A 25,769-nucleotide genomic window follows, 5' to 3' on the forward strand; every position below is an offset into this window, starting at 1 on the left:
ACCTCTGGGAAGATAGACTGTATTTGAACCTGCTGAACTAAAGAATCGACTGAAGAAATTGGAACTAAGCAAACAAACTTAAAAGAAAAGCAATGCCCTGGTCAGCTGCACCATTGTCCCTCATCGCCTTGACACCCTACATTCTCAGGTGTTTGATGTTCTTGTCATCCATGGCCTTCATGAACTCATGTCAGCAAGCCTGAAACATAATTCCACAAGTGGTGATGCTGCATGCCTTGATTTGCTGAACAGACTTCTACAAGTGGTTGAAGTACTTGGAGTTGCTGTAAGTGTACACACAGCCTGCTTGTTGAGTGAGCAAGATCAACCAGCAGTATTCATTTCTAAAGATACGGGCAGTGTTTTATTATTAAAAAAATTGGATGTGGCATCCCTGGTGTTTATTTTTTACTATTTACATGAGGCAATTGGTTTATACTTTCATTATTTTTTGGTCTGGACTGGCATTTGCCAGAGGGACATCACCAAAAATCTACATGATCATTGACAGGATTGGGTCACATGGAGACATCACGGCGTCTTTGTTTTTTGTTTTTTTAATATTTGCAATGCCTTTGACCTACAAAACCTTTGATGTGATATTGAGCGACAGTGTTTTTTTAATTAAAAAAATCTGCATGAGTTTTGACTTTGCCTCACCGTTGGTTTTGAGCTCAAGCCTGTAATCGCAAGTTCAGGAGGGCACAAGCTGTGGAACCAACCTTGTTCCTTGCCATCCATGTCATGGTGGTGGAAAGTGCTGGTCTGTGGAAGCTCCTTCCTGCATGCTGATATGGAACGCCATGAAGTCACAGTGTAGGCTGCATATCATGAGTGGTGTGCAAGTTAAAGAGTGATACGCTGACCCACATGCAAGCACAGGTTATGCTTTTTCAATACTTTTCAACCGTCATGTGATACAACGTGTGGCTGAAGTATTCTACGCTGACTGGAGCGGAGCACAGAAGGATTCCTTGTGTCACGCCGCATTTAAGAATATTCCAGCATGGCGCACTGATATCTTACCTAATTCCTTTGCCTTTAGTTTTCCTTAGCTGTTTGGGGGTACCAGTGAGGTCATATCATTTTGACATTCCAGGACATTTGTGCTCATTTTAATTGCCATGCTATAGTGTCTCTCCTGTTGCTTGTGATTTTAGAAGAATGTCGGCGGATGTATGACGTTACAACGCATACTTTTACCACGCCTACCATTACCACGCATTTTTTACAACGCAGGATCCATTACAACGCATACCATTACCACGCATGTATTTACAACGCATATACCTTTACAACGCATACAATTACAACGTAAGTATTGGTAAGTATATAATATTTTTTAATATTTAATTTAATTAAAATTAATATAATGTAATTTAATTTAATTTCATTTAATTTAATTTAATTAATTTAATTTAATTTAATTTAATTTAATTTAATCAATTTAATTTAATGTAATTTAAATTTAATTATATTTAATTTTTACCTTGTACCCTTTTACCCAAGAACCCAATACTGACCCTGAACCCTAAAAATACCCCTTTACCCAAAAACCCAAAACTGACCCTGAACCCTAAAAATACCCCTTTACCCAAAAACTCAAAACTGACCCTAAACCCTAAAAATACCCCTTTACCCAAAAACCCAAAACTGACCCTGAACCCTAAAAATACACCTTTACCCAGAAACCCAAAACTGACCCTGAACCCTAAAAATACCCCTTTACCCAAAAACTGAAAACTGACCCTGAACCCTAAAAATACCCCTTTACCCAAAAACTGAAAACTGACCCTGAACCCTAAAAATACCCCTTTACCCAAAAACTGAAAACTGACCCTGAACCCTAAAAATACCCCTTTACCCAAAAACTGAAAACTGACCCTGAACCCTAAAAATACCCCTTTACCCAAAAACTGAAAACTGACCCTGAACCCTAAAAATACCCTTTACCCAAAAACTGAAAACTGACCCTAAACCCTAAAAATACCCCTTTACCCAAAAACTGAAAACTGACCCTAAACCCTAAAAATACCCCTTTACCCAAAAACTGAAAACTGACCCTGAACCCTAAAAATACCCCTTTACCCAAAAACTGAAAACTGACCCTGAACCCTAAAAATACCCCTTTACCCAAAAACTGAAAACTGACCCTGAACCCTAAAAATACCCCTTTACCCAAAAACTGAAAACTGACCCTGAACCCTAAAAATACCCTTTACCCAAAAACTGAAAACTGACCCTAAACCCTAAAAATACCCCTTTACCCAAAAACTGAAAACTGACCCTAAACCCTAAAAATACCCCTTTACCCAAAAACCCAAAACTGACCCTGAACCCTAAAAATACCCCTTTACCCAAAAACCCAAAACTGACCCTGAACCCTAAAAATACCCCTTTACCCAAAAACGCAAACTTATAATATTTTTAATAAAATAATATACTTACCAATACTTACGTTGTAATGGTATGCGTTGTAAAGGTACCTGCGTTGTAAATACATGCGTGGTAATGGTATGCGTTGTAATGGATCCTGCGTTGTAAAAAATGCGTGGTAATGGTAGGTCGTTGTAAAAGTTGCGTTGTAAAGGTTGTATACCATGTCGGCTGATGATCACTCACCAGGGAAAATTTGAATTTTTTTAATGATGTTCAATACGTTTATTTTTATTGCTATGCTGCAATGTTTATTTCATGCCATAAGCAGTTCTTGTTTATTTCCCTGTTTTGCCTACTTAAATGTGTGCTACATGGCAGTTGAATTTACTCTTTTTAAATCATTATTGAGTCTCGTACTCTGGCTTGCGGTCTTGTGTGTTTAATAATTGTGTGCATATGGGGAGGTCTGACACTCTGGTTTTGAGTTGAAGGGTGGTGAGTACCCTAGTACTGAGTTTTAGGGTTGTGAGTATCCTAGTACAGAGCTGTAGCCTGCTGATTACCCTAGTGCTATATTGTAGGGTTGTGGGTACCCTAGTACAGAGTTGTATGGCAGTGGGTACCCTAATTTCATGTTTTAGGTTTAGACTTAACCCAGTGCTAAGTTGTAAGGTTGTGTACTTTAGTACAGTGTGTAGGGTGAGTACCCTAGCACTGAGTTGTGGGGTTGGTTGTACCCCAGTGCTGAGTTGAACTGCTTGAGTGCTCTGTTGCAGGTTTGTGTATTCGGTTTAGCGTGAAGGGCGATGCCTGAAATTTGGGTTGTATGTATCTCCAAGTCCTTTCTAGTCACAGTATGCTTGTACCTCTTTGTTCCCTTAGAAAAGGGGTTAGGTGAGAGTTTAATGTTTGGGTGAGAGTTAACTCTATTTATTGCTTTGGGAAGTATTCTGTCTATTCTTTTCGTGATTTTAAAGCCTTTATGCATTAGCAATGTTTAATCAATTATTTGTGAATTTAATGTATTTTATCTCCTATTTTCTTCTGTTTGGTTTATATGCATGCATTTGTTTTTGCATTAATTCTGTCAATAGTTTTCCTAAGGAAAGTAGATATGTTGTGACTTGAGAGTTGACATACTTTTTGCTTAGCTCACCGTCCCTACTGCTCAGCCAGGTTGAGTGCTGGAGAGCTGAGTGGAGTGCCTGATGATGTGCTGATTGCCAGTTAGAGTGTGAAGGCTGAGCAGCAGGGAGGCTGCTCCTGGTGGGGCTAATAATCTAAACTTCCTATCTTCCATATACTTTTTTACTTACCTGAAACTTGCCTTCTTGACTTGTAACTAAATCTTAATAAACCATATTCTATAATCTACTCTACGGTTACCATATACTTCTTATACTTTATTACAATTATTTCTTTCTCACAACCACCAATCACTGAGCTGTACTGTACATAAACTAACTTTTTTAAGATAATCTATACACACTAAGCAGGGCAGTTTTACCAAAATCAGTGTACAGATGCCATCTGGGCTAGTGCATGGAACCTTAAGATGCTCATGGCATCATGAGGCATGCTTTTCAGACCATCTTGATGTAAAACTACCAGGTGTGTTGGATGCATTACTTTATGGGATAGTCATCATAGTGGTGCCCTTTGCCCAGGACAGAGTGCTGCTCATAGTTCAGCTTGGAATCTGCTGGCCACTACACAGAAACATCCAGTAAACAGTGAGTTAACGCTATATGGGGTGATTAAGGCTTCCATGACAAAAGTAGAAGTATGTGCAGGAGATCCAGGGACCTTGTGGACAGTTAGAAAGGCATATTAAGTGACTAACTCTGTGGCCAGTGGGTCATAGCAGGAACATCCTTCACAGAAAAGTGCTTAGAAGTAGGAGCTGCACTTATACTGCTTTGACACCAGAAGGCTCCAAAGCCATTAAAGTGTGGCACAATTCAATGTTCGTCACTTACTACTAAAAAGCAAAATGGCCTCCAATTGCCTTGAGAGCTTTGTTATCGATCATAACCAGTTTTAACTGAAACACAGAAACCATAACTATGCTATATAAGTGTACTTCTCAAGGACAGCTGTGGTTACATAGAACTCTTTTAGCTTCAGTTCGTGCCATGACTACTTGCTGCTGGAGGGTGTTTGTGTGCTTAAAACAATGTTTTTTAAGTCTGGTTGTTAACAGTTATAGCTATCCATTATCTTTTTTATTTTACATTTTTTATTAAGCTAGTAGTCATTTACAGAGAGCATAAACATAAGACAAAAAAGCGAAAAGAGGAGAGTATACAATAAATTAGCATTTGTGCATTCTGAAGTAATAAACATATGGAAAACCTCACCAGCATCTTGAGCCCTGAGCACGACAGTTAAATACTGGATAGCTACAGACGAATAGCGAGAGGATAGCAAAAGTAAATAAATTATGATTTGCGAGGAGCCTAAGAACAGGGGATTTATACAGCAAAACAAACTTGAATCCTTCCGAAGTCGGAGGGTTTGATTATTAGTTTCCTTATGTTGCAGATGTCATGAATTCAGTAAGAGCCCCACAGATTTTAACGCCTAATCTTTGCTTCTTTAACCCTTTGATGGCATATAGGTTAGTTTCTAGTTTGCATATAGCAAATAGCCTCGCTCTCCACATCTCAAAAGTAGGGGATTCTTTCTGGCGCCACAATAATGCTATACATAATCTTGCCAAAGCAACAGCAATATATATTAAGGGGTCCATTAGGATGACGGGCGGACTTTGTCGTGAGGGGCATTAGGATGTGCCCGCCACAGTGGCATTTCTAGCATTTGCATAAACAAAGCGGCAGGCACCGCGCGGTGCCTGCCGCTTTGTTTATGCAAATTTGGGGGGGTACCACAGGTACCCTCCGTGTGCAGCCCCCACCCCTCCTTCACTCTGGGGGCCCGCAGGGGGCCCCCAGAGTGAAGACCGCATGGCTTTCCCTGGAGGCATTGCCGCCACGGAAAGGCATTGTAAAATGCCCATGCTAATATGGCTGGCGGTGTCTGATAGACACTGCCACCATATTATTCCTTTTCCGCCCCGGCCGCAAGGCGACCGGGCCGAAAAGCGGCGGACGGTCTTTCCTTCCGCCGATGTCCCCCCGCCATACTAATATGGCAGGGTAAAAACGAGTGAGGATGTCGGGCGGTTTGCCCCGCCAGGCTGGCAGTGGCAATCCGCCCGACATCCTAATGGGCCCCTAAGTATCTGAATGTACACATTCCCTGTGCTAGCATAGCATCCTCCAAGACCTCCAACATCATAACTGTTGGGGTTATCTCAATCTGCACCCCTTTAACTTCCATCATAAAGGTCTGCATCCTATTTATCAGTTGTTTTAATTCTGGGCATGTAGTAAACGTGTGAACTATATCTGCCTGCTCCCTCCCACACTAGGTACATTTATCCTCATTTATCCCCACCACACCCAATTTTTGACGGTGTATAATACAAATGAAACATAGTTTTATACTGCTGTGTTTTTAGAATGGAAGATATTAGAAGTTTATCAGCTAATATAATAGACTCCTGCAAAATATCACCCCCTATAGACAACCTGGCATTCCATTTAGCATTTTGTGCCTCCACGTACCTCCAACACGTACCTCCATTATCTTTTTCAAACACATCAAAATCATATAATTTTTTAAATATTAGTCATTTAAAATGTGTTAATAAGGGGCTTTAAGCTAGTCCTCTTAAGCAATTGATGATCTGAAGGTCAGTCACATTTTTAGAACATCAATGTCAGTGCCATATCTTGGGGCCCATTAGGATGGCGGGTGGATCACCCCACCAGGCTGGCGGTAGCCATCGCCGGCCTGGCGGGGGCGACCAACCCGCCATCCTTGCTGCAATGACCACGTGCCATATTAACATGGCTGGGGGGTCCTCGGCAGACGGAAAGACCGTCCGCCGCTTTTCCGCCCCGGTCGCAAGGCGACCGGGGCGGAAAGGGTGTATATGGTGGCGGTGTCTATCAGACACCGCCAGCCATATCAGGATGGGCTTTGTCAGATGCCTTTCCCATGCAGTCTTCACTTTGGGGGCCCGTTGCAGGCCCCTCATGGTGAAGGCGAGGTGGGGGGTGCACATGGGGGGTACCATTTGCATACACAATGCGGCAGGCACTGCGCGGTGCCTGCCGCTTTGTGTATGCAAATGCAAAACAAGCATTTTTAATATTGTGGTGGGTGCTGGTGTAAACACCGCCCGCCGCAATGTTAAACATGCATGATGTGAACGCCACTGTGGCGCGCGCATCCTAATACCCCCCACGAGACCCCAACCCTTATGGTGGACGGTCCCTTCCCCTAATGGGATGGCGGGTGGACTAAGTCCGCCCGTCATCCTAATGACCCCCCTAGTGTTTTGTGTTTATGGCAGACAATATTGGGCAGCAGCTGTATGAGTGTGCCTGAAGAGGCTGTCTTCCATGCAGACTTATTGTTGTCTAATTTACCTATAATTACCAATCTTAAACATACACAGCTCCTCCCCAAAGCAGTTTTATTCTCTACCATGATGCCATTGGCTGTTTGATGTATTATCCATCTGGCTATAGGATGCTTGCATTGGAATGCATGAGGTACTATTTTATATCTCAAATGAACACCTGGCTACACTTTTCTGCAGTGAGACACATTGTCCTTTTATCTCTACTCTTAAGGCAAGTGGGTGAACCTTTCAGTTCTCAGCCTGTGCCTTACTTTGCATAAAGGAGGCATACCATGCGTGGTACATGGATTTACACGTACATCAACCCATGTTTTTTACACAAATCCCTATCTACTTACATTTGTAAAGAGTACTTTGCACCAAAAAATAACACGTTTGAAACAAGCATTAAAAAGTAGAAGTATTTTTAGTCCTCCACACTTTCCATACTTTTTCTTTGAATGGGTGCTACACTGTACAACACACATTCAAAGTAAAAAGTGTAAATTTTTTTTAAGGGTAGTATTTTATATTGGAAGGGTACCGTTCCAGTATACAACTTAATTTATGCATCACGTAGACATCTTTGTACTATGGTGCAAAATAATTTGTGCTGCTAAGCAGCCTGATTGTGCACCAACATAAGGGAAGAGAGCAGCAGCACCATATCTTTGTAGATAAGGCAATGTCTTGCTCTCGCCTCTCACGCAACGTTGCAACTTTGGTTGCTGTGCTGCAGTGTGAGGCAACTTTGCAAATCTGCCCCATAAAGTGTTGGTGCAATTATTCAGACTACCAAAGATATATACTTCACTTGAATGCTACGGTATTCAGTGATAAATTCAAATATTGATATTCAAATTGGTTTCTTTGTTCCCTTTTAGCCCTCCACTTAAAACGACGAGTGGGAAGGAAGTATCAACCAAAAGAAAAACTTTCTCTCTTACTTTGTGCTCTACTTCACGTACATAGCACATTTTACTATCTTTATTTTCTGGCACTGTAATTTGGTTTGCTGCATCCCGTCTACTCTTTTCTTTCTTTCTTATTTTCTATTTAGTGCTTTTTGCAGTTTTTTCGTGCTATGCTGCATAAAGCGCTGCCCTGTATAAGGGAAAGTTTTTTTTCATCCAAGTCTGGCATGTGTTTTGAATTTGTTGTATTGACTTTGTGCCCTAGGTTCTACCAGGTGTACCCCCTAATGAAGGCTGGACTAGAACCAGAAACCAAAATCAACCTTGCCAAAAATGGTCACCACAGTTCCATGCTGCATGAGGCTTTGATTAGAATAGGGCATGGGTGTTCTCACGGTTGGGTCAGTGCCAGCTCTGAGAACCCTTCCCAGAATGCATACCACCAGGAAAAAGTCAGAGAGACCAAAAGGTTCATCAAGCTCTAAACCTATTGAAAGAGATGTCATGTATTTGCCAAAAGCTATAGCTTTAATAGGCTGAATATGAACATGGGTATGTTTGCTACCATTAAGACATTCAAGCTGGCTCTTTGGCTTTCCCAATGTTTTTTTATTTCTCTGTGTTGTGGATGGGGATGACCATGTAATCCATTGCTTTGTTGGAACATCTTGAATTTTTTGGATCGGCCAAAGGAACAAAATAGAGCTGGCAAAAAACATAAGTTGTAGCACACACTGCTGTGAAGGGGGAAAAGTGCTCAGCATAGAAAAAAACAGGAGCACTAAGCAAGGCCCAGCCAAGGAACCAGACAGGAATTATGGAAGCAATTATTTCATCTAAGGTAGCTGCCACGTGATGATATGGCAGGCACCTTAGATGATGGAATCATCCTCTAAATCCAAAGGGATTCAGCAGTTGGCATCATTCTGTGCTTCAACTCCCTACAGTGACATCTTCAATTTCCAGAAGGCATACCAGTAATAGCATGTATAGTGTGACTATAGTGCTTGATGCACTAGGCACACTGTGATTAAACCTTTTTAATTGTACATGCATGCATAGTTGGGCATCATGATGAATAATTCGGTTATATCTGGGGTACTGCAACATATGGCCTACCCAACAGATACTGCAATTCAGGAATGGGTAATATGTAGCAGCTATAGGAAGAACAACATTTTGGCAAAGACAATATGTGACAGAGCTGAGACCTATTAGGCAATGCCTGTTTAATAATGGAATTCAAAGATGGCCACCATATATTCAGGCACAAGCATGATGACGATCTTTGAATTTTATTAGCTTTCACAACTGATCTAAAGACTGTCAGAACCTGATCGATAGTCAGTTTTTTGCACGATCCCAGAATATGAACACTTTGTATATTCGCTTTAGCTTCGTATTAAAAAATGCCATTGGGAGATCTGATCAAAATATTGAGGTAATATTAGCACAAAGCAAAATAGAAAAAGTCAGAGGGAATAAATGAAAAATGGATAGCTTCTGCATTACACGGTAATAAAGACCTATGACGGAATATAGCTATTGCTTCGATAAGGGAGGAAAAAAAGGACACTGAAAAATTCATGATGTGTTCATGGAACATAAACGGGGAAGGAAGGAAGATTAACAGTGCCCACTTAAATTCTATCTATAACCCATACCAAATTATTTTTCTTTAGGAAACATGGGAAATCAATCCAATCATACTACAGGGATACAAAGGCTACTTGGAGCCTGCAAACAAAACCCATAAATATGGCCGTCCGAGTGGGGGTTTAGCAACTTTTATATCTACTGACTTACTAGCTGATCATGAGCAACTAGACACAATCAGTCCTAACATTCTAGCGGTAAAGTTGAAATTCAAAGCAAATGATCATAATAAACCAAAGATCTTAATTTTAATTAATGTATATATACACCCAACTCAAAGTATAAGAGAAAAAATGTGTGCCATCCTTAATAGCTTTCTGTTGGAACAAATGTTGGTTGACCCACTTGTAGTTTTTATTTTGACAGGGGATTTTAGTCTAAATCTATTAATACCATTTACCAGAGATGACGTCACACAGTCACAAGATCATCAATGGGCTATCCCTCACCAGGTATTAGAAATGGAGACAAATCACCCTCGAGGTAAAATTTAAACACAATTTGTAAAGGATATTGAAGCGATGGGACTACGAATACTAAATGGGAGAGTTATGTTAGATTCACCACCCGCATTTACTTTGCAGTCCTATAATGCAAAGACAAGGACTGATAATACAATCGCATCACTTAAAAATTTTTTAGTAATTTTGCCTCATATCAATTGAGGAAGGTTCCGGATATTGATCATAGTCAACAGATAATCACTACAAACTTGATAATAATGGAATTCAAAGATGGCCACCTTATATTCAGGCACAAGCATGATCACGATCTTTGAATTGTATTAGCTTTCACAACTGATCTAAAGACTGTCAGAACCTGATCGATAGTCAGTTTTTTGCACGGTCCCAGAATATGAACACTTTGTATATTCGCTTTAGCTTCGTATTAAAAAATGCCATTGGGAGATCTGATCAAAATATTGAGGTAATATTAGCACAAAGCAAAATAGAAAAAGTCAGAGGGAATAAATGAAAAATGGATCGCTTCTGCATTACACGGTAATAAAGACCTATGACGGAATATAGCTATTGCTTCGATAAGGGAGGAAAAAAAGGACACTGAAAAATTCATGATGTGTTCATGGAACATAAACGGGGAAGAAAGTAAGATTACCAGTGCCCACTTAAATTCTATCTATAACCCATACCAAATTATTTTTCTTTAGGAAACATGGGAAATCAATCCAATCATACTACAGGGATACAAAGGCTACTTGGAGCCTGCAAACAAAACCCATAAATATGGCCGTCCGAGTGGGAGTTTAGCAACTTTTATATCTACTGACTTACTAGCTGATCATGAGCAACTAGACACAATCAGTCCTAACATCCTAGCGGTAAAGTTGAAATTCAAAGCAAATGATCATAATAAACCAAAGATCTTAATTTTAATTAATGTATATATACACCCAACTCAAAGTATAAGAGAAAAAATGTGTGCCATCCTTAATAGCTTTCTGTTGGAACAAATGTTGGTTGACCCACTTGTAGATTTTATTTTGACAGGGGATTTTAGTCTAAATCTATTAATACCATTTACCAGAGATGACGTCACACAGTCACAAGATCATCAATGGGCTATCCCTCACCAGGTATTAGAAATGGAGACAAATCACCCTCGAGGTAAAATTTGAACACAATTTGTAAAGGATATTGAAGCGATGGGACTACAAATACTAAATGGGAGAGTTATGTTAGATTCACCACCCGCATTTTCCTTGCAGTCCTATAATGCAAAGACAAGGACTGATAATACAATCGCATCACTTAAAACATTTTTAGTAATTTTGCCTCATATCAATTGAGGAAGGTTCCGGATATTGATCATAGTCAACAGATAATCACTACAAACTTGAGTAAAAAACACCAAACCTACATGTCCATGCACGGTCAGACGGAAATGATCAACTACAGGAAACTTATTTGGACGGTACATAACAAAGAGGAGACCAATGAATTGGTGCAGAAACTCATTAAATATTGTTTTAAAAATAAAAGCTTGAGTTCACCAATTGAACAATGGGTAAACTTCACTTGTAAACTTGTCAAACCTCAGGTCACTACATCTGTAGTTAAGAAGAACCAAACTACACAAGGAGAGAAAAGGAAATCACATATTAATCTTCCTTACACAATAAAATATTGAGAAGTACTCATAATACCTTAAGGAGACAGATTATAAATTTCCTGCAAAATGATGAATTATCAATTAAATTAAAAACCTTAAATCAGAATTTAAGGAAACTGATATGGAATGAAAGAAATCATGCTAAGCAAGACTTCTGGTCAAAACTGTTTTACGCAAGCAACCAAACAAATTCAAGGGAATTCTGGAAAATAATAAATGGTTTAGTGAGACCGAATAAGTTAGTGGTGTCATCGACTTTATCCGAACAAGAATGGGTTAGATTTCTTGAAACACATCTAAATTCTGATCCAAAACTAAAAATGAAAATAAATGAAAGTACCCAGAGTAGAACAAACACAACAAAGTATGACATTGATGGTCAAATTGACATATCTAAATCCCAAGTAACTAAATTGATTACTTAACAGAGAAATGGGGCACCAGGTCCTAATGGAGTTCTGTTTGCCCTCTACAAAGAAAAAATGGATTTATGGTCACAATACCTTACGGATGTGTTTAAAGAAATAGTACGGACAGGAACTATACCAGAATCCTGGAGAGAGTCGTTAATATCCCCTATTTATAAAAAAGGAAACTGGGCACACCCTGAAAATTACAGGCTCATAACATTACAAGCTACAGATGCTAAGTTGTTTGCAGGGATCCTACTTATAAATCCTATTGAAAGGCAATTGATAACAAGGTATTACCTCCGAATTAGACTGGGTTTGTTAAGGGACTTGGAACAACAACAAATATATTAACTTTATCAGTTTTAATTGACAAATCAATAATAAAGAAACAGCCGCTGTACTTATGCTTTGTAGATTTTAGATATGCTTTCGATCGTGTCCAAAGATGCTCCTATGGAGAAAGTTACAGCAAAAAATATTCCAGACCAATTGCTAAAACTTATCCAACTTTTGTACAGCAACACATGGGTCAGAGTGCAGATGGGGGATGGCCACACACTAACAAGGGAAATAATAACAACAGCAGGTCTTAAGCAGGGATGCGTACCGGTCCCCTTACTTTTTAACGGAGACCCTGGATGAAGTAAATGCATATCCACCAAAATGAGCCTGCAAACAAATTTCCAATCGGCTATATGCAGATGATGTCATCCTTTTAAGCCAAACAATAGTGTTACTACAACTCAAAAGAAAACAGAATGGTGATAAATGAAACCAAGACTAAAGTTATGGTTATCGCTAAAAATGTAAGCTCAAAACATAAATCCAAAGGGTATATGGAAGATATCCAACTAGAACAAGTTGAAACATACAGGTACTTGGGAGTACTATTCAATGAAAAAGGAAAGTTTCATCCACAAAATTGGATATCCAAAGGAAGGCAAATGCTTTGACAGAAGCATACAGGGTACTACAGAAATCATTATGAAATCTTACTTATCGTCCCCTTTTAAAGGTTATATCAGCAAAACTCCTCCCCACTCTTACATATGGTAGTGAGGCATTAATTAGGAAAGATACTGTGACAATAAATAATGCAGTCTCAAAAACTTTTAAATCCCTTTTTCATCTACCAAATAATGAGTCACCCACTCAAGATTCAAGATTCAAGATTCAAAGATAGCTTTATTCGGTATTTAACAAACACCATAAAAGCGGGCATAAATACAAAATACAATCAAAACACAACAGTAAAACTTGATGATTTAAAAAAGACACTACAAAAATATGCACTTCATTACACTTATCAATTAAACTAATCTTAAAAACATTAAAAACTTTACACAAAATTCATTTGATAGGAAGATAAATTCATTAAGTTGATGGAACAGTTGAGGTAAATATAAACATATTTATGTATTATATGATGTTATTAGGCACAAAATAATACTCATACAAACCCTCATACTCCTAATCATTTCTCATGGTTCCTCTACATTTTATAATGAACGACAAAAATTTTATCACCACTACAATGGTAAGCTCATCTTGAAGCAAATACAATCTATGAAGGGCAGATTTACAACTTCTCAAACCCCATGACTTTAACAGTGGTAACAGGTATTTTTTCCTCCCCCACTGATAATACTGACAGAAGAGGATACAGTGTATGTTAGACTGGATGGCTACTCCATCACACGGACATTTTGTCAGTTTCCCGGACCAATCATTTGGCGCAGGGAACGTTGTTAACCTAAAGAAAGATTCCGTCCTCATTCGTGCTAAAAGCATTCTGTGGTAACATGAAAAATTTGGCGCCAAATAAGGATGAAGGCCATGATCATGGAGGATCTGACGATGGGCTACGATAGTAGACTTGTGCCCATCCAGATAATATCTCCTCTCCTCCAATAGACCAAGGCATGACTTTTTTAATGATTTTTTTGAGATTAGGGCACATGATGTTGGGTTTGAAAATAACTCTGGTTGGTCGATAGAATTCAGAAATTTCTTCACATATGCCAACCATGGCTGCTTGGCGCCCTCGGCTTGCCCCAAGCAATCATGAATTACTTCCCTATTGAAAGTCGTATCCTCACATGTCCAAATCTTGTACCATAACATGACTGGCGCTATCTTTATCAAATCACTAATGTGGGGTCTATCAAGTTCATTGTGGCATATGGTGGTGGATGTGGAGCGCGGGACTGCTAAAAGATATCTCAAAAAGGCATTTTCCACCCTTTGTATTTGTGAGCTATCCGCAAGTCCCCAGATCCCCGCCCCATAAACCGCTGTAGACACACATTTTGCTGCATAAATCTTAAGTAGTGTGTCTACCGGTTTCCCGCCGAGTTTTTTAGCAAATTGTTTAACTGCCCCTATCGAGCGTGCAAAGGCCAAGTTCCGGGAGGTGATCGCTGAGGACCATGTCCCCCTATTATTAAAAATGATGCCCAAATAAGAGAACGTTTTAGACATAGCTATCTTTGAATCATTAACAAAGGTTTTGCAGTCAGGAACTTTTTTACTGGTGGTACAAGGCATCGTAAAAGTTTTCCCCACATTTATTTTTAGGCCCCTAGAGCTCATGAAGGTTGCAAAACCCATTAGCGCCTTTTGGAGTCCCCGCTGAGTGCGGGCCATAATCACCGCATCATCGGCGTATAGCAATAGTGGGACTGAGAGACCATTTATCTTAGGGTAGTCCACCTCCAGAGCAATCAACGATACTGCTACCTCGTTAATATATAAGTTGAATAGAAATGGCGCAAGTATGCAGCCTTGGCGAACACCCTTTGCTATGGGAAATTTTCTGGTTTGCTCGCCATTTTTACCAAATCTCACCGTGGCGCCTGCGTCTCTATACAACTCCTGAATAAAACTTAAAATGTTTTTGTCTATCCCCATTATGGCCAGGGTTTTCCACAACATTCCATGATCTAGGCAATCGAACGCCGAGGTTAAATCGATGAATGTTAGGAAAAGATTCCCTTTTTTTGCTCCAATATATTTATTCATTATGAGGGACAGGTTTAGACCCTGCTCTACGGTTCCCAAACCGGACTTAAATCCATATTGGAATTTTGAGAGTATCCCCTTGCTCTCGGACCAGGCTTGTAATTTGGTTAGGAGGACCCTCCCTGCTACTTTCATTAGGTTGTCTAGCAGGGAGATGGGACGATAACATTTTGGGTCTTGTCTGTCCCCTTTTTTAAATATTGGGATGACTATTGCTTCATGCCATGTATTGGGGAAACCTAAATTAGTGTAAGCGTTCAAGACATTTGCTAGTAGGGGGGCCCAGAGATCCACGTTCCCCTTAAATAGATCAATGGGAACTCCATCAGGACCAGGGGCCTTTAGACTAGCACTCTGGCAGATCGCTTGTTCCACATCTGCAGGGGTAAACATTACATTTAGTGGGAAATTTCTATGAAGCGGTGAATGAACCTCTCGCCCCGCCTCCAGCTCATCTTGTTGGAACGATGCAAGTGATTCTTTCTTATAGAGGGAGGTGAAATAGTTAACCCAGGTATCTTCTGGTATACCTATTTCCAAGGAGTCTTCCTTCCTGTCTGAGAAGAAGGGGGCATTGATTTCTTTCCAGAACATTGTGTTATCCCTTAGGGCACTTGCCTTGATCAGGGCTTCCCAGGCTGCGTTTTTGAGATCTATCTGTCTAGTTCGTAGGGTCTGCTTGTATACTTGCCTAGCCTCCTTAACTCGGCCGCTATCCCTTGGGACTGTCTTTAAGGCCTGTAAAAGGGCTTTATGTGCTTTAGTGCAGGCTCGATTGAACCAGCCATGTAATCTTTTTGCCTCCCCTGACTTTTGTTTTTTAATTAACTTGGCGTTTATTGTGGCGGTAATCCCGTCATACGCCTGTATTAATTGCTCGGGGTTGGTGCTTGATTCTAAGCAAATGGCAAACTGGCTCATTTCTTTCTGAACCAAGTCTTTCAGGAAGTTTGTGGGATCAATTTTTGCCCATTTTATGGCGTAGCCGTTTTTTCTGGCCAGCGCCACTGAGCGACCATGAAGTATATTCATCGTACTTGTTTTTTGGGTTCCCAATTTCCCTAGGCTAAGGGAAGTGCTGATAGGAAAATGATCGCTTATTGCTAGATCCTCCGTATCAAAACCCACCACCCAGCCCTGATTCCTGTTCGAGACTAAAATAAAGTCGATTACAGTGCCTGCCCCACGGCCAAAGTAGGTAGTCTGAAATGCCACAGATGGCTCACAAAGTTCATTGGCGAAGGCCAAATCCCAATCGTGCATAAATTGATTTAGCAGGTTGCCCACTATGGAGTGTTCGAAGTGCGTGGTCGGGTCCCCCCTTAAGTCAAAGATGCCACAGTTTTTTGTTTGACTATAGGGGCATAGGTGGCAATTAAAATCCCCTGCTATGAGGAGGCAGTCTGCCCCCTGCCCACCTTTCTTTAGCAGTGAGTCCAACTCCGCTATAAAGATTCTGACCTCCGCTTTTGGCGCGTTATTATAGATGTTTATCAGATAGAAAGAACGCCCATTTAATTGAATAAACAGACCTTGTAGTAGGCTCCCTACCCCTGCCTTCGGTCCACTAACCTCATAAGTACTCTTTTCTATATTACAGAGATTAGAGGTGAAAATGCACAGTCCCCCCCGAGCCTCTGCCTCGGGTGCCCTGAATCGAAGGGACGTAGAAAGTACTAAAACCCTCAATATGGGTCTCATCTAAATCCCAGCACTCCTGCAGGCAGATTATGTCCTGCCTTTCCATGAAAGTTAGGAATAACAGGTCCCGCGCTTTTTTAGCCAGCCCGGCAATATTCCAGGATGTTATTTTTAGCAAACTTTTTCCCTCGTTACGTGGGCTCAGTTCTTCCTGACTAGTTACTGGGACAATACCCACGGGCAGAGTTCCAAACTCATTATGAGTTCGAGTGTTATCTGCTATACATTGGTGTACATACATACAGGTAGTTTCGGCTGTGGTCCCAAGTCCACGCTCCTTTGATGGCATACTAGGTTGTTCTGTTAGGTGTAGGCCTGACAGGTTTCCACCCCCCGTAGCATGATCTTGTAAACTCTCTAACGCCACGGGATTAGTACTTTCTACCTGAGTAAGGACATCATGGATCTTAATTGAGGGGGTTGAGGTTACTGATAGCCCGGGAATGACCTTTGTTGGTCAATCGACCATATCTAAACAGTCGTATCTGTTCCTTGTGAAGCCCCCCTCCAGAAATCAGGATATGGGTTTCCTCTACTATGGTACCAGGGGCGAGAATCCCAGCCTCTGGTCCAATAATTATTGCTATTCCTGTTTCTATTGGAGTGCCCCACCTGCGTCCAGGGCCAGTCTTGCACTTCGTCCCAGCCAGTTGTGACAGCATAATTGGGGATATTTAAAGGTGGATAGAAGAAGGAAAGACGCTGTACGTCAATCCCCCCCCTTTTTTCGAGCGCTGGCCAAGATGAAATATAGTCAACCATGGCAGGATCGTCGCAGTTGACTATAACACAGTCACCCTGTAGGCTTTTTTTCGTATCCCCAATCCAGTACACTCTTCTCACAGAATTTATTCTGCTGTGGTGTAATGGCTGGAGAGGTCTATTTTGACTTAACCATTGCAGAACTTTGTTCCTCAATGACCACGGGGGCTCGTCCGAACCATCTGTCAATTCTGGCACCCCTGTTAGGACAACAGTATAAGGGGTAGCCTCAGGTGGCAGATGAAACGGGCGCCTAAACCTAGTACCCTTTCTCTCTTTTCCCTGGGGTTGTGGAGGTTGGGTTTTTTGTGATGAATGTAAGGTCTCCTTAAAATTAGCTAACTGGGTATTTAGGGCCACAAGGGCCGGGGTGGGTTGCACATTACCGCTGATGATATCAGATTGACCCTTCCCCTCTACAGTCGGGGGTTTAGGTGTATTTTGTGAGTTTGAACTGGCACTCTTATTAGTCTTGGGGTTTGCTTCTCTGTCTTGTGCAAGGGGCTTTGGACACACCGCTGATAAAGTGAGCGGTTGAGCCGATTTACTTGGCTCTTTGGGTTTCCCCTCCCCCATATCTAGGGTGCCCAGTGACTTCTGAATAAATGCAGGAGTATTTAGTTTTGCAAGTTGTTTTTCAATAATCCTTATGCTTTTTTCCAAGGGTTGCAGATGGTATTTTAACAATTCCCCCAAGCTGTTTGTGAGAAAATCATGCAGTGACACACATGTAGTACAAGGTTTATGTATACCACCTACAGCACCTATTGCATCTAGATTCCCCGGTGGTTCAGTGTTCTGTGGAAACGTGTTTAGAACCACTCTATCAGTGGAGGGATGGGTTTGCTGAACTACAATAGTATGACTATTCTTATTCGGGTTGCAGGGATTGACAATAATTGATGGAGCAGATGTAGTCTCCTGTATGACCAACCCGCTACTTAGCCTCTTAGGTATGGCGCCCTCCCTTTCACCCGTTGGATTAGGTTCCACAGCTGTGTCTTGGTTGTGTAGGAGTTGTAAATCCGGTGTTTTTTCTAAGTCATCCACCGAATCAGACCCTGATGACAATTGTGTTGCAGACAAGTCCACGGTGTTTGGAACTGTGTGAACTAGTGCACTTGCTTGATTCAACAAGGGAATGATCGGCCCCTTAAGGATTGGAGTTAGTGCTGAAGCAAGAGGACCCATAGAGGATCTTCTTCTAGCAGCCTCCAGTTCATGTGACACCCTTCGTTCTATCAATTGAATGGTATTATCGATAACTGCATTGGTCTTGTTTAAGAATAAATCAATGGGACCAGTTATATCAGTAATTTTATCAGTAGTTTTTTCTGTCTTTCTCTTCCTGGTAGCTCTATTCATGATCGAGCGCTATGCGTTTCAGACTAAGCAGTATTAAGGGAGCTAAAAGACTGAGCTCGCAGTAAACAGGGATGGAGGTGTAGTTTACCGCAATTATTAGCAAAAAGAGACTACGAAACAAAAGGTCAAGAGAAAAAATACAAATACCGTGGCCCAGTCCAGTCTCTCACAGTCTGGAACGGGCTGAAACGGGCCCGCCCTTGGCCCGGGCTTCGCCCGGCGTCCCGCGAGACGGGGGTGCCTGTGAATTTAAACGCCTCCTGGCGCGCGAATGACGCAGGTTGCGCCGCAAAGGATGGTGGGCAGTGTAGTTTTTTCCCCTCCCCAGCACCGCGCTCCGCTTGGCGGCCTCACCCCGAAGATGTCACAGGGGTCGGGCAGCGGGAGGCGGGTGGGCAGGTTGCACAGCCAAATAAAGGTTCCAAGGAAGCGTGAGGGCTTCTCACAGAGTCCTGGCAGCAGCAGTCCGTCTCAGAATGATTCCCCCACTCGACCGGGGTGCCTGTGAATTTAAACGCCTCCTGGCGCGCGAATGACGCAGGTTGCGCCGCAAAGGATGGTGGGCAGTGTAGTTTTTTCCCCTCCCCAGCACCGCGCTCCGCTTGGCGGCCTCACCCCGAAGATGTCACAGGGGTCGGGCAGCGGGAGGCGGGTGGGCAGGTTGCACAGCCAAATAAAGGTTCCAAGGAAGCGTGAGGGCTTCTCACAGAGTCCTGGCAGCAGCAGTCCGTCTCAGAATGATTCCCCCACTCGACCGGGGTGCCTGTGAATTTAAACGCCTCCTGGCGCGCGAATGACGCAGGTTGCGCCGCAAAGGATGGTGGGCAGTGTAGTTTTTTCCCCTCCCCAGCACCGCGCTCCGCTTGGCGGCCTCACCCCGAAGATGTCACAGGGGTCGGGCAGCGGGAGGCGGGTGGGCAGGTTGCACAGCCAAATAAAGGTTCCAAGGAAGCGTGAGGGCTTCTCACAGAGTCCTGGCAGCAGCAGTCCGTCTCAGAATGATTCCCCCACTCGACCGGGGTGCCTGTGAATTTAAACGCCTCCTGGCGCGCGAATGACGCAGGTTGCGCCGCAAAGGATGGTGGGCAGTGTAGTTTTTTCCCCTCCCCAGCACCGCGCTCCGCTTGGCGGCCTCACCCCGAAGATGTCACAGGGGTCGGGCAGCGGGAGGCGGGTGGGCAGGTTGCACAGCCAAATAAAGGTTCCAAGGAAGCGTGAGGGCTTCTCACAGAGTCCTGGCAGCAGCAGTCCGTCTCAGAATGATTCACCCACTCAAATAAGGCTGGAGTTTGGTCTAAATAACCAGTTTTACGCACGAAAGGGTCAATTTATCAAGGCATGGAACAGGATAAAAAATGATCAAGACAATGAATTGTCTCAGTTACTATGGCAAGAGATAAATAACAATAGAAAATCACAAGCCTGGAATTATCTAAAAAAAGCATTGGAAGAATTTGTGTCATGCCAATTTGGAACAATACAATAAACAAGGAATGATTTAAACAGGCAATCAACAGATCAACAAATCATTTATCCATCATACGAGACAAAGATATATTGGCAAAAAGAAAACATGCATGGCCAATAATTGATGGGTTTACAAAAAAGCAGATTCAAGCATATTTGGAAATACCATGGACATTAACAAATAAACAAATCTTTATAAAAGCAAGATTTGGCGTGCTCCCCGGGAATAAGTCACCTTCCCCCATGGATGAAGTCTGAGGGGGATACAGTATGCAGATTGTGTAAAACCGGAGAGGAGAATATTGTCCACTTGTTATGTATCTGCCCTGGACTCCAAACTGAAAGAAAAACTATACTTAAAACATGTTTTAATGCTTGAGGAATAAGGACATGTAGGCATGCTTTGATAATGTGTCTGCATTCTAATGATATAAGTATGAATTTGGCTTTTGTAAAGTTTTTATTAAGAGTGAAAGTAAAACTGGGAGATTATAATTAAGAAAACTTTTGAACAGTATGAAACCGTGTTTACACTTTTGGTATATTTTTATTGTAACGGTTTTAGAATTTGATGTTGCATTTTTTTATCTTGTTTTTAATGCTTTTACATTCCAGTACATGTTATATGTTAAATTGTAAGATTTGAAGTAATCAAACAATAAAGAATTATTATTTTATCCTTTCCACCAATTATTAAAACTGATCTAAAGAGAAGTTAGAATTTGCATAAATGCCTGGATCTTATCGTTTTCCTGAAAATATTTTTGAAAACTATTTTCTTAAATTTAAGTTAGATTTATTCATACCTCTGATTTTCTGTTCTCCCCTTGCATGCATCTGCTCAATTTCATTCGTAAAGTTTTCTTTACAAACTCTGGTGGTGAGAAACAATTTTTCGACCAGAATGCGGACCCTCCAGCTCTCTATGACATTTTAAACTGGCAACTCTTACCAGATGGAACCACCCAGTACGTAAAGATTGGCACATTTGACTCCTTGGCTGAACATCGGGATATCACAATCAATGACAGTGCTATTGTGTGGAGCAGAGGACACACAAAGGTAAATTCAAAACCGAAAAAAAGTTCATGTATTCTGATAGAAACAACAGACTGATACCAACTACAAGGCTAGTTCCCACACAAAAACAATATTTATGAAGTTACCCAAAATCTATTATGCTAAAGGTTATCCATTCTAAATGTGGGTCCAAGATTCTAATATCTTTGACATTGTGCAGTGCAAGCTCTGGCGACTTCCTTAGATGACCCTTTCAATCAGTAATATTGTTTGGTGATAATTTTGGCCCTCTGACGTACAAATTCAATAACATTTCTCTTGTGCTTTTGACATCAGTATGAACCACAACTTTAACATCAGTTCTTGACATTTGTGTAGACTTGGCATGTATTAGCAGTTATTTTGTTAGAAATATTAAAATGGTCTAATAAATGATTGGACACCTCTTTCCTGGAGTCTATTTCAGTCATATACCATTATTCTTCCAATTATGGGGTATATTAAGAAGGAGGTTCGCATCACGTTTGACCAATGTGGTACATGCCTGGAGCAAATGCTAAGTAAGATTTATGAAGACACACAAAACCACTTTGTGTGGCTCTGAGTGGCTTCATAAATCTGGAGTAACACAACTCATCATTGGTACATTACGTTACAGTGCCCTGGAAAGGCGTTCCAGGGGCGTTGCATGGGTGTTCGCATGCATTTCCATATTTACCAGAACTAGTAAACCTAGGAATGTGCCAAAAAGTTCCGCTTTACCAGGAGAGGCATAAGAAGGAGAAATATCTCTATTTCTCCTAGTTTCTTCCACTCATAAAAAGAGTACTATGCCTTCCAGGATAGCTTGTGTGCAGGAAGGTACCCCTTCCTGCACAAAAACAATCCTGCATGCAACACTAGGCTGCTAGGCTGCCAGAAAGGTGCCAGATCAGAGGAAAGGACAGGAAAGCGCCATATAGCTTTAAATACAGCACATTCCTGCCCTTTCCCTCTCATGCAGTGCAGCGCAGCAAGTCAACGTGCTGCCCTTACTGCGTGACTTTCTCATAAAGGCGCCCCCATGTGTCTATGTTCTGCCGTCTCTGACCACATGTGAATCATGTACGGGAACTGAATCAGCAGCTGGCTCAAACTTATATACATGGAAGTACTGCTGTGGACAAGAAATGCTGGTCAACAACTGAAACAAGAAGACTTAGAAGTTGGAGGTAGAGTGCTCCTTCAACATTCAGGGCATTGTGTGGAAAAACAAATTACAGAATAAGCAGTCACATGCATCATATATAGTAGAAAGGAAAATAGGCGCTCTCCCTCTATACTGATTTCTACAGGAAAGTCATCAAAGACACGACAGAGCACTGCTTAGGAATTTTTTTCGTCACCTAATGCTTTAAGGAAGTGGTCTTTCTCAGCAGCAGGTTAGCTATGACTTTGTCTGATCTTTTTTGGTTTAAGACAACAGCTCATAACTCGTAATCCTCTCTGCATGTGAACTATTATTGGTGAAACATGGCTTTTATCAGTGCAAAGACTGAATCATCTGTGTTTATTAAGGAAGACAATCTCATGGAAGTGTCTGGTCTCTGGTTCTGTCTCGCACTTCAATAGATTCCTGTCCTTCTCTTTCTTTTAGCTGAGAGCTCACTCCCTCCTAGCTCAGGTGGTGCCGTCAGTCCCTTGGCTGCAAGCATTGCCTTGACAACCAGTCACACACCCAAAGGGGCTTTTCTCAAAGGTCCTTTTAAATTAAAAAATGCATCGCACTTTCTAAGCCATAAAATACTTATCCATTGGATTTAGTGCACTAAGCCTGCGCATGAAATTATGACTATGGGTTCTGCCTTTCACGTACACATTTGTTAGCTATACTGTTCATAATAACACAATATGCGTGTGCTCAAAGTAAATGACAGTGTCTTAAAAGATATTTTAGCTATATTTAGAACATTTGAAAAAGGTCAAAGTCGAATTACATTTTTATGGTTCTGCATTTCTTGTAGCACCTCAGTAGTGCACAATACTGATTTTGGAAAAATGTACAAACGCATACCTTTATGGCTGCTACATACTTGTTCTCGGGTTTGTATTGCCCTGGCAACCAAACAGAAACTCATCAAGCCATTGGCTCTATCATGATGGTATCCAAGGTCTACAAGCTCAGGGTTTACCAAAAAGCTGACAATGCCATATCCACAGTGTTGATTGAGTCCAATGCGTATGGCTAAAACATTGTTTGTTTTGTCCATTTTCAGCTCCCTCGCTCAGTGTGCAGTGAAAACTGCTCCCCTGGTCATAGGAGAGCTGCTCGACTTGGATACCCCTCTTGCTGCTTTGACTGCCTCCCATGTTCAGAGGGAGAGATCACTAATAACACTGGTATGCTTGAAACTCCAGGATGTTAAATTAACTTTATGGGCATATGTGCTGCAGAAACAGGCTCTACTTTAGAGTTAAATCTTTCTAGTGGAATTTTGAGGGTTGTGGATTTATTGTTATAAAAAGTCATCCTACTTTAGATGTGTGTTTTGTAACTGATCAAGTCATGGTCGGGCTGGTCAGCCTGTGAACTACTCATGTTCCTACAGCACTGCCGGTTGGGCTGGTGCACATGCTTTACAGTGGGAGCAGAGTGGTGAGCTGGGCCTGCAAATGGATTTTAGAAGGCTAAATGACTACCATACCTGATGTATCCTGAGTTTATGGACAAAGTTAGGGGTGTATGGCAAAAGAACTTCATGTACGAGAACTGTGTGGAAACTAGTTTTTTTCTACTCCTGTGGCAATGACGATTTTAAGAAATAGGTATTTAGGAAAAGGATATGCAATGTATGCTTTACTCGTTGGAATGCTATTGATTTGAAAGTGTCAAGAGCTTTAAATATTGTGTAGCAATATGGGTACTAGCAAGGCAATTTGTGTTTTATATATTTTGGTGAATGTTGATACTGTCATGCCATGAAATAATATAATCTGATGGATATTTCTACTGGCTGATGTTTGTTCCTGTAACTGTCAATCAATCAATTAAGCACAGGTTTGTAAAGAACAGCTACTCATCCGTGAGGATCTCAAGGCACTGAGTGGGGGACGGGAGGCTGCTGATCCGTCTGGGCACTGGGTCTAAGTCGAAGAGCCAGGTCTGTAGATCCTTCCTGAATTGGGTCAGCGACGAGGATTACTTGAGATGAAGAGGTAGGGTGTTCCAGGTCTTGGTTGCGAGGTAGGAGAAGGACCTTCCTCTGGTACTAGTCTTATGGATCTGTGGATGGTAGCCAGGGCCAGTTGGGAGGAGCAGAGGGACCTGGTGAAATGAGAAGCAGTGGTTCAGATATGCTGGTCCAGTGTCATGGCGGCTTTGTAGGTTTGTGTGAGAAGATTTTGACTGGGAGCAAGTGGAGTTCTCAAAGGTGTTTGGTGATGTGGCTGCGCGGGGGAGGTTGAGGGTAAGTCTGGCTGCGGCATTTTGAAAGTTCTGTAGTTTCTGTAGTTTCCTATCCTGATACCATAAGTAATAGCCACGGTATACCATTTCCAGCATTGAGTAACCTCTTACCCCTAACACACAGTATGCAGAATCAACACTAGGAGGGACCCTGGGTTATTTAAATATAAGTGTTCACTTAGACAGGCTTGCACATTAATGCAGAGTTCTGGCACATTGAAACAGTACTCTTGGTAGGCTGAAACTTTAAGCACCCCATTATCAACTGCGCCAATTCATGTTTCAGCTGAATCTTATAAAACTTAACACCATGAACTACTTGAGTAGAACAATGGATGTACCTCATCATGTGATGGGTGTATCATGACACCTGATTTTTAATTTTTTTTATTTTACAGAGTTTTATATAGCCCAAACTCGACCCGAATCAAGTATCAGAGCGCTGTACATAGCACCAGTTGCATTACACGAGGACACATTCACTTTTGTTCGGCACGGGGAGATTACATTGTTTGCCCAGAATCACAGGATGATCAGTGTCATTGCCGAGACTCAAACCCAGTTCTCCAGATTCGAGGTTGACCGCCCTAGCCGTTGGGCCTACTCCTTGGCACCCTTGCATATAATGCCTTACCTTTGTATAGTATTGTCAGAAATGGGGGTCTCTAGTTGGCAAAGGTTTGAACCTTTGTCACAGATATTTTGATTGGCTATTAATTGCCACAGGAAAAGTGTAGGGTGACCTGGCACAATATTTGAAACAGGTGTTATTTGTCCTGACATTGAAACTGCTATTGCTGGGGCAGTCACAATACCGACACATCTTGTCTTATAACAAATAAACATTTCCCTATCCTGGAGTCAGTGTTTTGTGTCAAGAACATAATTTTCTTGCACATGCATTATTTGCTGCTTTGGAGAAATAGTGCCCCTGTGCACCATGCTAGGCTCCAAGGTACAGGATTATTTTATTACTTCAATTCAGAATAATGTTAGCAGGTGTTTTCGAAAACTTCACAGAA

The 25,769-nt window shown here is 41.6% G+C and overlaps 1 protein-coding gene across 1 annotated transcript in view; it reads left to right on the forward strand.

The window, feature by feature from the left end:
• Positions 1 to 21,113: 21,113 nt before the first annotated feature.
• Positions 21,114 to 25,769, forward strand: part of LOC144769525 (vomeronasal type-2 receptor 26-like) — a 46,895-nt gene continuing 42,239 nt past the window's right edge. The window contains exons 1-2 of the mRNA XM_078653667.1: positions 21,114 to 21,344; positions 23,558 to 23,681. Of these exons, the coding sequence (XP_078509793.1) occupies positions 21,114 to 21,344; positions 23,558 to 23,681 (355 nt within the window). The remainder of the gene's footprint in view (positions 21,345 to 23,557; positions 23,682 to 25,769) is intronic.

This window comes from Lissotriton helveticus, chromosome 7 (genome assembly GCF_964261635.1).
Source record: "Lissotriton helveticus chromosome 7, aLisHel1.1, whole genome shotgun sequence".
Classification (NCBI taxonomy): Eukaryota; Metazoa; Chordata; class Amphibia; order Caudata; family Salamandridae; genus Lissotriton; species Lissotriton helveticus.